The 15,208-nt window shown below is 36.0% G+C and overlaps 1 protein-coding gene across 4 annotated transcripts in view; it reads left to right on the top strand.

Moving 5' to 3' along the window:
* Positions 1-2,110: 2,110 nt before the first annotated feature.
* The window catches only part of LOC121318650 (calpain-5-like), a 39,512-nt gene continuing 26,414 nt past the window's right edge, over positions 2,111-15,208 (top strand). The window contains exons 1-2 of one of the 4 annotated variants that reach the window (XM_041255549.1): positions 2,111-2,306; positions 14,195-14,378. In XM_041255549.1, coding sequence (XP_041111483.1) covers positions 14,214-14,378 — 165 coding nt within the window. In that variant the 5' untranslated portion in view covers positions 2,111-2,306; positions 14,195-14,213. Of the gene's footprint in view, positions 2,307-7,392; positions 7,520-9,231; positions 9,305-9,327; positions 9,461-14,194; positions 14,379-15,208 lie in introns of those variants that run through there. The other 3 variants (XM_041255551.1, XM_041255552.1, XM_041255550.1) reach the window with 3 other exon arrangements.

Raw genomic sequence — 15,208 nt, 5'->3', positions numbered from 1 at the left:
CAGTACAGTACATTTAGTGTACATAAACTTTATCACACTGCAGATAAAATAAAGACTGGTACAACATCAATGTGAAACCAGCCTTGCAATCACCATTGCAAAAATACAGTTTTGGGGGGTAAAATGAAGGACCCAGTCATTTTGCATTGCTAGTATATGGATAGCATATTTTTCAAGCAATTATCTCCACTGGCATACCAAGATATTTTGTGATCGAGGGGGTTGATTGGGTTAAATGGACATTAATTACCCACCACCAATCCATTGTTATTCCTAGTCTATGTACTACAGCAATGATAAAAGAGAAAACATATAACCACCACAATATATGAGACATGATAAATATAGCATTTTAGCATATTTATAGATATAATAGTATTTATAGACATAAATACATCTTACAGTATAAGACATTAATATGCTCTTTTACTTGTTTGCTTTTTATAACTTTGATAATACAAGTATTCTTTTTTTTTATTTTTTATATTTTCAGCAGGTGTTGTTTAGATCCTTCACAGTTCATGTGGAAGGTGGATTGGTCTACTTGTTTAGGTTTATATTATCATAGCATTTACCATGCTTTACTCATGAGCACACTATGCATTTTCCATACTTTACCATTGTTTACCATGCTTATTAATATGCTTTACAGTACCCCCACCCCCCCACATGCTTCACGATGTTTACCTGTGCTTTACCTTGCTTTCAATGCACTTTATTACAATTTGCTATGCTTTTGTTATGGTGAACTGTGACAGGATAGCATCACTGGCAGTGCTGTTATTTACCAGGAAGAGAGACTCCAACACAGAAAAGCTGCAGTAAAGTGCTAATGTGCATGTTTAATAATAACAAATAAGCAAAACACGAAACAGAACAAAACACATTAACAAAATAAAATGGCACAAGGGCCAAAACAAAAGGCTTACACAAAGCACTCACAAAAAAGCAAGCAAACAGGCGGGACAGCACAGAATCAGAAAACACATTCCCTCTCTCAAACATCAACATGAACCCGAACCATTCCTTTTCACTAACACCCGAGATCTCCTTATTTATACACCTGTGGCTGCAGCCTTAATTAATCATCCAATCATTTATTCAATTCCCGGATCCAGCCACATTCCCACGTGTTTCAACAGGAAGAAATGTAACCCCCTCCCTGCCAACCCAGTATTCACCACACCAACATACACCCATGCTCCAGCAAGGCTTCCATCTGCCACACTACCACAGGAACATTTACAAGGGAAACCTCTTAAAGTATCAGAACTTAGAAACAACTTGAGGGTTTTTAAGTGGCCTTGTATTATATCACTTAGCTCTTCCTATAAGGTTAAATAAAAGGTTTATTTTAAAGCCCACAAGTAAGTAATACGTGATTTCAAATTAACTATCGCATGGTTTTTCATTGAATTTGTTTAATTCAGAGCTGTCTAGTCTTTGAACTAAAAGAGTCATGCCCGTGCCCAGTAGGCTCTTAATGAGCCAGAAAATTACAAAACCAAATTGGAAAAATTTCACATTGTAACCTCAAACCAATTTATTTGACTAGAACTAAATAAACAGACTAAAAAGACTACAGTCTGTCCCTGTATTCTATTCTAACACATATCCTTAAAAAGGATACTTCAGCTAATTCAAAGACCACATTGTGAAGCACAGTGAGCTGTACTGTATATGACTAAGAGCCATGCACTAGAGAGTTCTACTTTAGTTCCTAATACATTAGTTTGCAATAATCATTCATCTATCTCATTAGCAGCCCTACTTTTGTTCATGACAACGCTTATTCTGTTGATGAAAAATGTTTTGTGTTAAATAAGAATAATTAGTGTTTACTTTATATGTGTTTACTTATTGCAAAGTATTGTAAACTGTTTTTGTAAACCTATTGTAAACTTATTACAAGTCTTTTCTCTCCCTTATTTATCTCCTGTATGTTCAGTGCTTCAGTGTAGTGAACAGTAAAGACTGCAGTGTGCCCAGTCATTCCCTGTTCTGGCTTGAACAAACTTGATAAACCAGTTTTGGTAACTAGCATTTTCACTTTAGTAAGGAGAGAGAGAGAGAGAGAGAGAAAAAAAAAAAAACACCATCACTGAACAGCAAACAATGTTATTCAGAATAGCTCTGCATTCTGTGCTGGCTCCCTGGGATTGCCCACAAGTGATTTGAACTGCGAGGATTTCTAAATAAGCCTCCCCCGGAAGTTAGTACATTCCGAAAATAAAATAAAGGTGCAGGTTTCTCCAGCAGTTCATTTGTCTGGATACGGGTCTTCAGTGAGGTGCCACAGTAGTGAGGTAGGAAGGACTTTTTCTTTTGGTGAAACAAATTGATCAGAATGTTTAAACAGTTTTTGAAGTGCAATTTCTAATGGACACTATTACTATTTGAGAAGTGTAATGATAACTTTTTTTTTTTTTCCCACAAGATAACTGGCTTTACCTTTAAGAGTACACACCCATTCAGCATATTGTAATTCTACTTTAGCATCTAAATAGACCTGATTCACAAATAAGGGGTAACTATTTAGTTTAATTGTTAACAAATGGGTATTTACATAGCAAGTAAATGTTGTTAATTTTTAATAGTGGTTAGTTAATATATAGCAACCCATTTATAAAATAAATAAAAAGGCTAGTTAAAAATCTAAAATGAAATCTCAGGTTATGGATTTAGGGAATTCCATGCAAATTACTGTATGCATTAAAATGGGGTTTGTTTAAAAATGTTGCTGCTTAGCAAATGAGATCAGGCTTTATTCAAGTGTGCTAAGCGCATGCTGTAAATATCAGTAAATGGTAACTGCATTGTATTTCCATGTAGTTAATGTACCTGTATGTTGAAGTGTATCTTCGCCAAACACATTAAAATACTCATGTTATATATAAATATATATTATATATATATCAATAGATATCATATATATATATATATATATATATATATATATATGATTATTAAAAATGAACAGCATGTATTAACATATTAGAAAGCTATTTGTTAATATGTAACAAAACTAAAATAAGTAATTTGCATTACTTTGGCTTCTTAAAATAGAGGTTTCCGTTTCTTTTCTGCACTTCTGAACCAGTCCACCAGCTAGAATGATTAAAAAGAACAATAGGTTCTGTGCAGAAGTATTACATGAGTAGTTTGAATTAATAACATCATATGGGGCCATTTTAATTGTGTAAACAGTGGCAGGTCTAAACACAGCAGCTTCCCTTTAACTCAGATTTATATGAAACTAAGTCAAGTAGAAGTGGAAATGTAATGTACCAGTAAAAGGAAAGTATGAAGCAGGAATTATTACATTACATCAGTTTTGACGAAAATGTGTTTTGGGTGAGTAAAAGACAACATTACCTTAAAGTCATGAGTGCTTTTAATGAATCCTGCACATGCTAACATATGAGGTGTGCATTAACTACAGCCTTACATTTTAACTGTAATGTTACTTTGAACATATTGGGCTTACAATAAAAACAAAGACAACAGTTTTTCTTATTTGCTTTATTGACCACAAAGAATAGGGCTGTGAAGCAAATAAACATAGTTAATTCATTTTTAAAATTCAAAAGCTGCTGATGGAGTATACTTTAAAGTCCTGCATGCACATTTTACATATTTCTAATATTTAAAAAAAATGTACTGATACTGCACTAATGCAAATGAAAGAAACAATAATATTGTATTCCTTATTGATCACTTGTGATAGCAATATAAAGCACCCTGACTCTCCAAACAGAGACTGTTGTATTTATTATATAGATTTGCTTTCCAAACATTGATAGGTTAGGTTGAGGGGGACTAGGAAATCCTAAAGATCAATAATCCAGTCTCTAATTCATTAGTCACAAACACAAATTGCAAGTGGGTGAATTCAAATTATTATTATTTTTTTATTTTAATTTTTTATTATTGAACACCCAGACTTAATTCAGGCTATAATCTGTCCTGGCATTTTTGTGATCCATCTATAGCTAATGCTTGCAGTGTTCACATATGACCGTTGAGACTCCAGGAACCAATTCAGTACAGTAGGTCTGACCTACTTGATAACATGCAAACTCAAGCTGTGCAGCAAAATTACTCTGCATATTCTTTACATATTCAATTTAAATATCATGCTTAATTAATATTTTTTCAATGCATTAAACATCCAGTATGCAGCTTATCTGGAACGCTAATTATTATAATTAAAGCAATTACTTAAATTGCATATGAGGGGAACAAAGATATAAATCTTCCTTAGTTTACATAACTCAGATTGTTTCCTAATTTTGTATTTTCTGCTGGCACGGTCTATTTTAGTTTGGATTTTCTTCACAGTAATACAGAAGTTGTTCTTTCAGCACCACGAAACAGAGCCTGGGAAAGTGATAATTTGTATCATCTTGGTCTGGATCCGGAAGCATTAAAATGCATTACAAAAAAAACAAATAGGGAGAATTCTAAACTGATACATCTTATTGATATGTGGATATGTGGACTGTAATGATAATTATTTTTGACATGTGGGGAAGAAGTAATAATTTGATGTACGTTTCAAGATGATTAGATCCCTTTTAATGCCCTGTCTAGACACTTTTGTCTTAGAAAATACGAGAACTGCTCTAATGACTAATCCTTTTTCATATGTAGACTATAGTAATAATCTGGGGTAGGTTTACAACAGTCCTTTTTCATATGAGGACTATAGTAATAATCTGGGGTAGGTTTACGGCAGCCCTTTTTCATATGTAGACTACAGCAATAGTAATAACCTGGGATATGGTTAAGACGATCATGCTTGTTTTAGTGGCGGTCCGTACAGGGAGTGATCTTCAGTGCTGTGACTGGATATATATACTTTACCCCAATCAGAGGGAAAATAAAGAAGCCAATAATGCACTTTTGAGAATGTTGAAATATGTTTGAGTGCTAAGGAAATGTTTTTAAAGCTGTTTTACCTTTAAGGGTTAGTTGATGGGAAAAATAAAAGGTTACCAGTTTCCAGCAAATTGGATTTGGCAAGAGATTGAGGAATTCTCATTAAACTTTCTGCAGGAAATGTGACTGGATACCAACATGCAGTAGACTGCAAAAACTTGTGAACAAATGCCACACAAACCATATACTGTGTATGTTATATGAAATATTATACTGTATTTTATTTAACTCACATTTATAGTCAAGCGATTTTATTAGCACTTAGGATTGGTTCTTTTTATCTGAATCAGTACACTCTTGAAATAGATGGGGTATCAGAGCAACACCTGCCATAACACTGTAAATATGGTGCAGGGCCTCAATGTTGGAATGAATCTGGTGGGATACGCGCTCATTGCTCAGTTATTACCTGCCTCTAATTCCTTCAGGAAAGTGGGGGTGTAAAACGTTGATATTTCCAAATACATTTCAGGTATCTACACAGAAGGAACAGCCCTTACGCCCAGCAAACACGCCCACATGGGCCCAACAATGGCCCAACACAGGCAAAGATATCGGCCCATAACACAGGCAAAGATATTGGCCCTTTGGCAGCAATTGTGGGGCCCATGTAGATTTGCACATTGGGGCCTTTCTGGCCCCAATCACTGGCCCAGTGTGGGCTTTTGTTATTGTGCCCATGTTGGGCCACTGTGGGTCTCATGTGGGCACTAGTTACTTTTGATATTAATTATATGAACATGTATTTGTGTCTATATATAATAGACAATAATTGTACCTGTATTTCAAGTATATAGTAAAAAAAAGTAAAACTTCCATGGACAGCAGTGTTTCTAAGATGTGCTCTACATTTTTTTCCTAAATTTGTCCCTAACAGTGGTTGGTATAATATATTTAACACCTTGCAAAGTTAAGTGTGAATGGATTTAAATTTAACCACTAAACAAGGTTTTGTTAGCAATACATAATTTTGTTTTTAAAGTTGTTCTGTCTATCAGTTGCTCTATCTGTCAGGTGAAGCTTTGTTCAGATGGGATTGGTTTTTTTAAATAGTAGGATTTTCTATTGGTATACCACATAACTTTTATCTGGTATCACAATTTTTATAATACATATTACCATTTGATCCTTGTAGCTCTTTTCTTCTAGAAGTTGTTCATGGATGTCCACATGTTCAAATGTATTCAGTGTCAGGGAGACATCACCTGGTAATGTCACCTCAGAACCGCTGTTGAACTGATTTGTTATATTTGCCACCATCCTCTTCGAGATAGCCAGCTCACTTTTGCTCTCCTCTAAGCAGGTCACAAAGTGACAGTCCCTTGCTGCAAAATCCAAAAACTTTTATTAGCTATTTAATAGTTTTCACTTATGATTGAGTGTTGCTCCTCACAATGTGTGCCACCTGGTACGTGAAACTATGTATAGTGTGGAAGCTACTAATCCCACAGCAACAGCATTTGAGATAGCAGGCTATTTAGTGTCATCAGAATCAACTTCAGTGACAGATTATTTAAGATTTGTTTTTATCTCAATCTAAATCTATACCCCCTGAATCATCAGAATCAGAATCTGAATCACTTTCACTATAAGGAAATTGATCATCACTATCAACTTGACTGACACTATAATTCTCATTGAATACTGGAACATACATTTAAAAGCTGTTCACATGTACATCATATTCTTCAGGTTGGTTTTGGTCATGTACATATTCAATATTGCTATTAGAGCATTTTCTGGTTCTGACACTATTTACAAAAGCAATATCTGAGGAATCACATCCCACACCAGCAGGTTCAGAAGTTGACCCTTCTGTATTCCTGTGCTTTGACCAGTAGGAAAGCGATACAAACAGTCCTCCCTAACAGACTGTTTTATTGAATCTCCACAGTGATTTATTTCTTGCCTTTATGCTGCCATATTTCAATTTAATTTGTTCCCCATATAATCTGGGATATACAAATACAAATATCAAAACATAGCTAGCCATTTGTTTAGGTCCCTTTCTTACTGGTGTAAGTTTAAGATGACCAACCCATGAACTGTATGGTGGCAATTCCATGATAAAGTGACACTGGCCATAAAATAAATAAATAAATAAATAAAAACTCTCAAGTTGTACTAAGATGTGCACATTGTATTATTTTTGTTCAGTTTGTGCCTTTTTCTTTACAGCCATTTAAAGGGGAAATCAAGTAGTGTGTGTGTGTGTGTGTGTGTGTGTGTGTATGTGTGTGTGTGTGTGTGTTGCACATTCCCATATGCTGCTGCATCTGTTTAAGTAAGGTATGCATATTGCTTTTATTATTTATTTTTGACATTCTGACCACTTTTTACACTGCTGAATTGCAGTCCACTGTGCTGTTTTTCCAAAGATGGCTTCACACGTACTATATAAGAGAACTTCAGCACTACATTTCCCATCATCCCCACTATAGGTGCTTGAGCAGGAGGACGATGCGTGGAAATGTTCTGAAGTTCGCTCTTAAACGATGAGCGCCAGTTTCGTGGTAGCATGTTCAGTCTCTGAGGTAAACTGAAAAGGCCTTTTTATTCATGTCGGGTGAGCGTATGGGTAAGTGCGATATGTTTTTATTTTCACAAATTATTCAAAGTGTTCACAGATAAAACAGATGCTGTGAAACAATTCACAAATTGTCTTATTTCATTTAAAGATGATTTGAAAACGCTAGCTGCTGTATTGAAGCATTTCAAACCCTTTCAGTCACCCCGGGTAGCCTTTTAAGGGGTTGATTCACCGTTTACATCAGTGGCTTGCATCAGCTATTGTATTTGTTGCAAAGCCCTTGAAAAAGTATTTAAAAATGTACTAACATTATTTGTCCAGGTTATGCCCCATATGGAAAAATACAAGATACTGTAAAAAGCCATCAAAATTAACACTTGTACCTTCAGTTTCTCTCCCTATGCATTACGCAACACCTACCCTTGAACCCTTTCTGAATCAAACGTAGGTTCACACCACAAATAGTGGAAAAACTTCCCCAGAAGCAGGTCCCATTGAGCTACAAATACCCAAGTGCCTTTATTTAATGAAAACCACATGGAAACGAAAAACTACAAACCACATCCACAGTTAATCATGGCTACGATGACATCACTTCAAGCACTTCCCCACACGACCACTTAGTTAAGCAATCTTGGAAAGTCTGTCATACTGTACATGTTCACATGCATTCTATACAGTGCATCAATTATCAACGGAATTATCAGCGGAATTCAAATGAGTCAACTGGGACCACACTGGAATTGAGTGTGGGGCTGAGACTAGCTACAAGCGGAAATGACTACAATGAATTTCTCTTCGTGCTTATTCCTGCTTGTGTCCTATGGTATAAACTCCTAATAACTGTTGCTCTACTACTGAATTTATATAATTATCCTGTATCAAAATCTACAGAAAGATAAATAATTAAAATGTGACTATGAGTTTATTCCCCTTTGATTTCATTATGAGTCTGCAAATTGTAATATTCTTCTGATAAGCTTATCGCTGACTTATAGAAGTACAATGAGAATGAAAGGGATATGGAGATGTTGCTTGGGTTACACTTTATTCATAGTACAGAAACTTAGAAAAGAGCTGGGAAGATGTAAGATGTAACCCCATATGTTGCTTTCACACACACTTTTAAATCGATATAAAAAGGTAGACATTGATTGTTGTTGAAACGTCTATCTATTGCATCACCCTATAGAATAAAGTAATTTTGCTTCATAAACTCAGATGAAAACTGTTGATTAATGATACGTTAACATATTGAATTACATATCACTGTGTAGTTTTCTATATATGGCTTCCGGTAGACTTTTGCGATGCCATTTTGATTACATTATGTTAAATAAAAGATCTAAATTATATTCATATTATTATATTATTATTATTATTATTATTATTATTATTATTATTATTATTATTATTATTATTATTATTATTATGTCTCAATCCTAAAATTCTAAACTTTTGGCTGTAATTTGGACTTAATAAAATATGTTACCAGCACATAGTGTACAATCTCTGGCACCAATACCTGGTATGAGATCACAGCATCTGTGTCATGTGACTTTCTGACAACCTGACATACCCTAAACCAAACGATAGCAGAGCACAACTTCTACACCGCTGCACCTATGAGAAAGTTTGAAGCTGGACAGTATTACATCTTTACCAGAGGTTCTACACCTCAAGGGGAGAGAACTGCAAAGAAACGCAGAGTCTCCGAAACACCTCAATCAATGATGTGACAGCCACTCCCTCAGGGCTGGGGTGTGGTAACAGACTAATCAGCTGGCAGAATAGAAAACACTGAGGGGAAACATAAACCTGAAGAACACACAGGTACAGAGCAACACACCTCACTGCCTCACTCTCCTTAAGACAACACAATCCTGCTAAAACCTTCGCACAGCTTTAACTAGGATTTCATTCAACTTTTCATTCACTTCTTTTTAGTGTTTTTATCTTCCACAATTTTCACCTTTGCAAGTCTGAGAGGTAAATGGAGTTTTGCTTTCTTGTTTCCCTTTTGTGTAGCCTTTACTATAGTTAATGGTTCCTTGTGCTTCATTTTTGAAATTGCTTTGAAGTTGCTGTTGAAGGTAATGACATATGTTCTTCTTAGCAGGTTTAAACTTGTTGTATTTCTCAGGTATGTTTACCTAAAGGGAGTGCCAGGGTTATGGTGTGTCACATTACAACAGTGTTTAGATTCAATAAATAATTTAATGATAGTTTCTACACTTTTGTGGTTGTATACTGATGTTTTGCAATGATTTTAAAACTACATACAAGTAGTGTTCATGTTGAAATTGCGCATAGTTTCCTAAATCCTTCGTTCAAATACATTGTAAGCTAAACAACTGAGTAGAGGTGGGTAGCACATTTCATTGTGCTTTAGGATTTTCATTAATGTGAATACTGTGTGTGCATGGCGAGGAAGGGAGTAGGCTCACCTCTCCTTGCACTGGACTCTGCAGTAGCCTCCACACCCTCCCCCCAAAAAATACAAATAATTCAAAAGAGCAGTGAAGAGGTAATGATGAGATTTTACAACTTCATGACATTACCTTGGAAATTGAAAGCATAGATTGTTAGGTTCGAATCAGGGTATTGTGGACAGACAATGCATAAGGCTGCATTTATTTATTCATTTATTTTTTAAATTTAGGTTATAATTTGATACCCTTCAAAATACAATTATGTTAACTGCACTGTTACTCTGCTGTGCATTTCTTACATTATTTAATACTGAAACTAACAACAAAATGAATGTAAGCACGTGAAGCAAATATTAGCAAACTACAGTGTAACATGTAATTTTAGGATAAAATAATACATAATTCATCTTTTATTTAACATCATGTAATCAAATAAAGATATTGTAAAAGTCAGAAGCCATACTCGGAGTACAGTATTTCATGTTAGAGTTTGAAATGTCACATTTTAAAATGTGTCGGTTTTTCATTAAGTATATGGAAAACTACAAAGCGGTATGCAACTCAACATGTCAACATAACAATATTCAACAAGTTTCATTCAACTTTATGAATCAAAATGAGTTAATTCTACAGGGTGATGATAATCTTTTGGCCATAGCTGTATATGAAAGTGTGTCTGCTGTTTTCAAAAGTTGTGAATTTATGTTAGTATACAGTAAATAGGGATTTTTACGATTTGAATGGGCCAAATCAGTGAAAATAAAGAAATGATAACTTGCAAAACCCCAGATTTTTTCAGCATCAAAACAGAAAACAAAAGACCTAGGTACTGTCTCTTACAATGATGTGAAAGATGGCATTTGCTACAGCAATTGTCACCAGGAAATCATGAAGAAGCGCACATTATCCCGACCTGTGGGGTTTATATTGTAGTTTCATGAGAGACGTCCTGACTCGTTGGAAAGCATGCATTCGCAGAGGAAACATAGAGGATTTCCCCTTCGTGCTCCCAGTTCATCCACTATGCATTACAGCTCATAGGCTGCAGTGGCTATTGCCACAACACATCCGGCTATGACTGTGGAAAGAGCATGCCCTAACCAGGTTTAATATGGAGTTGAAGGATGGCAGCATGTAGAGCTGCCACTCTTTAGATAGTCACCAATGCATTGTACCAGCAGGGGCGTTTCCCATGACTGCAGCCCATGTGGATCCCATGCTTGTACAATGTGGTTTCTTCAGCATGCTTCCCTATTCTTTACCCTGCTTGGAGATTCTTTGCCATGTGTTCGGTGTGTTTTAATACACTTTGCCATGTGTTTGGTATGTTTTAATACACTTTGCCATGTGTTCGGTGTGTTTTAATACACTTTGCCATGTGTTCGGTATGTTTTAAACACTTTGCTATGTGTTCGGTATGTTTTAATACACTTTGCCATGCTTGGTACACATAGTGTTATAAGGGGTCTGCCTCCATTAGCAATGCAACAAAAAGGGTCTGGGTGGGGGCTTAATGAGTTAAACAGTCCTGAAAGAGTGACTGTTTCAATGGGATTTGAATGTGAATCTGATTCGTCTGAGATGCTGTAGAGCAGAATAGCATTCCACAGGAAAGGAGCAGCAATAGATCAGTCTGCCATATACCATAGCACAAGCATTGCAAAGTTTAAAAGAGCCATGTAACCCATGGTAAATTGTGCTGTAGCAGAGGAAGAGCTTAGTAAATAGTTCTCTGTTTCTGTAGCCAGCAATTGACACATTCTAGTGTCATTTGCATATGGGCACCTATTGGGCCACTTCCTCCATTACAGAGGACAGTATATTAAATACACTGTATTATAATGACTAATTACTGTAGTGGGAGTAGAACTCATATTTAAGTGCTACAAATAAATACTACTGCACACAATTCATAATGATTAGATTTGGTTTGCTTTGCTCTGTAACTGAACCATGTTTTGCAGTAGTTTCAGTGGTAATAGACTCAAAGGGAAGCAGCTGGTTTAAACATATCTGTAATACCGCTCTACAAATTTGGCATCTATTGCATAGCATTAAAAAGAATAATAATAATAAAAAAATATTCCAAGTCAGAAAAAAAAGAAAGTTATGTATATATAAAAAAAAGCACAGCACATCTGTTAACAGCATCTATACTCAATCCAAACAAATCAAATAACGTAATGCAGCAGTCCTCCTGTCTTCCAAAGCCATTACCCTTGCCATGCCTTTTCTAGACTGTACAACTTACATGTACAGTGCTTTACCAAGCATTTGTGCCATGCTATGCCGTTACCAAGGTAAAGCAGCAAACTACCAAAGGGGATACATGACTGATCCTGTACAATCGGGCCTCATTTGGGACAGGAAAATTGTGCCGGATTAGACAGTGTGCTGGATTAGAGTTACTAAAAAAAATCTAATACTGTACTTGACAAAGGAAATAACTTTATTACTGTACATACAGGGCACTATTTTTGTACGTGACTAAAGTTAAGGCTGGCATAGCTGCAATTTCCATAACTGTATTTAATTAGGGGTTTAAGCATCAAAATCACGTGTGCTAGTCTAGATGATTCAGTTCTCTCCTACAAGCAACATTAGATTTAGAGGTGTTAACGTAGGTGCGATATTTGAAAACTGTAGTCGCTAATGTGCTTATTGACTGAGCAGAATATAACTTAAGATTGTAATGAGCAGATAAGGCTGAGAATCGACTAAATTTGGGACTTTAGGCGTTTGTAAAGGTCATTTGCGTTTCTGAAAAAAAATGTACAATGCATAGCTGCAGCCCCCCATACAACTGGAGAGTCTGCCTCTTTTGGAGAAAAAAAAAAACAAAAAACAAAAAACCAGAAAACCTAATTGTCCAGCTGAGGAAGTAGAAATACTTATTGATGCAGGTCTTCATTTATGTAAAACTTTCCTGTGATGATACACAAAACAGTATAACGTGTTGAACAGCAACAATTGTATACAATGATTCTTTTGTTTTTTGTGTAGTTTTTGGAAAGCTTATATATTTATTCACGCACACTATTTTGGACATGATAGACTGACTTGCTCTACCGGGTCAGAACCTACCCGGGCTGGGACTTGGTGTCACGTGGGTCGGCTACACTCTTTCACACAAAGCAGGGTCGATCTGTGTGACAGAAGCAAGTACACAACATGCGTATCAGTGCCCCGGAAGCAGCTTGTTACGAACGCTTCCATCCAAGCTTCTCTGGATTGAACCGTCGGCCCAAATGTTGATTAAAGCAGATATTTCTTCAGATGTTTCTTCCTCCTTGCTGCAATCACACAGGTGTGACTGTTTGTTATTGCCTCGGGACCTGGGTAGGAGTGCCAGTGTTAAAGGAGCTTTACATGTTTGAAAATCACACATGCACAAGTCACCCATCTAAATGGCTAAAAGCTCCTTAATCACACGATAGGGCCCACACGATATAATAAACACAGTAATGTCTCAGCAAACTTTAAACAGTATCTCAACATAATCTTTACCTGTCATTAGCAGGCGCTCCTGTTTAAACCATGCCCAGGCACAGAAAGACATTCACTTGCTTGTGCTGTACCTACATGCTGGGTTCAGGCGTTTTTCTGCTGGTATTCAGCTTTTCTCTGTGTTGATTTTTAAGTAGGTATTTTTGTATGGGGTGCCATGTGTAAAAAAAATCTGTATTTTTTCCAGATTTAACTTAAAACATGTATTTTTTTCCCCAGATTCATAAATGTTGTGAAAATAAATTTTATTGGCTATTGTAATGCTAATCTGGGAATATGGATATTTCAGCATTACAAAAGCCAATCAAATTGTATTTACAGTATAATCGTAAATCTTGAAAAACTACTCACTTCTAAATCTTTTGTAGTCATTTTTGTATTACTTTAGTATAAATACATGTTAATTTGGATTCATATGTTGTTTTTTTCTGACTTTATGTGAACAAAAAGACACACATTTGCCAGTTTTCCCATTGGAAATAGTGATATTTTGAAATATCACTGTCCTGGTCACAAAAGCAAAGTTTGTGGGGAATAATAGCCATTTTCTATACTTTTGAGGCATAAGCAATTAGGGAAATTATTTAATTATATATATATATAAAATTAATTTAATCACTAAAAACATGTGATCGTTCCCAAAAACTTAATCAAGCGTATTTCTTCCTATATGATGTCACAGTTGTGTCTCCACCCATTCCAACAACTCTCAGTAAGCTCCCACTCCTTTTTCAATCTGGTAATCATATTTTTAGAATGTTTTTTTATTTATTTGTTTCTGCAGCTGTTCCGTGATCTGAGCAATGTCTTCATCTGCGGAACCCTACAAGAACCAGAGGTACTGGGAGCTGAAGCAACAATGCAAAGAACGCAAGCAGCTTTTCGAAGACCCAGAGTTCCCTGCTACCAGCGAGTCATTATTCTACAAGACTCCCCCCCCTGGGATTGTGGAATGGAAGAGGCCAAAGGTAATGTGCATTAATATGGAATAATGAAGCCCAGAACCCGGTTACCGAGGGGATATTACACGCAGCCACTATTAACACAAGCCCAAGGCGCTGTAATCGCTCTCAAGGTAATCAGGTGATGCTGCTCAGGTAATTTATTTATGCAACGTTTTTGATGTAAAAGATTGTGGTTTCTTTTATCTACAGTTTTTAAACATGACTGATCTAGTGAGCTAGTGGTTACTGATCCAGCGCATGTACAGTAGACTACTCAGGTTGAAGTAGACAGCGCTGCAAGGATACTGGACTTAACAAAACCGAGATGTGTCTTATTAATGGAGTAACACGGTTTAAACAACTATCTGAGGTTATTTACTTTTTTCAGTGCAGGATGTTCAGACACATTTTGGAGCTTTACTGAGAATGGAATGCTCAGGTGAGCTTGATGGAACTTTGTTTTGACAGTATTGATGTGTCTAGTATAATGCGGCTCTAGTAGCAGGAGCAAGGTTGTTTACTTCACTGAGGGGCCAGAAAGCTTGCAGCAAAATGTATTGTAAAGTTTTTAAATAAACTGATAATTCATTGGCAACTATACAACTCTCAACAGTCCTTTTAGCTCCATGCATACAAACTTCCTCCCTCCTTGAAGCGTTCAACTTCATTTGTTCTCCATTTCTCTACAAGGGGATATGAAAGACACATGATTATTTTTTTCCTACTGTTTACATTGCAGGTGTTTTATGTTTTGCTAAGTTATTATTTTATGGATACTGTATTATGGAAATATCAAAATACCATTTTTAAAACTGTACGCTCCCTGTCTTTATACAAATACCAATTAAAGTGAC

The sequence above is a fragment of the Polyodon spathula genome, chromosome 7, assembly GCF_017654505.1.
Source record: "Polyodon spathula isolate WHYD16114869_AA chromosome 7, ASM1765450v1, whole genome shotgun sequence".
NCBI classification, from domain to species: Eukaryota; Metazoa; Chordata; class Actinopteri; order Acipenseriformes; family Polyodontidae; genus Polyodon; species Polyodon spathula.
This window is presented reverse-complemented; position numbering and strand designations above follow the sequence as displayed.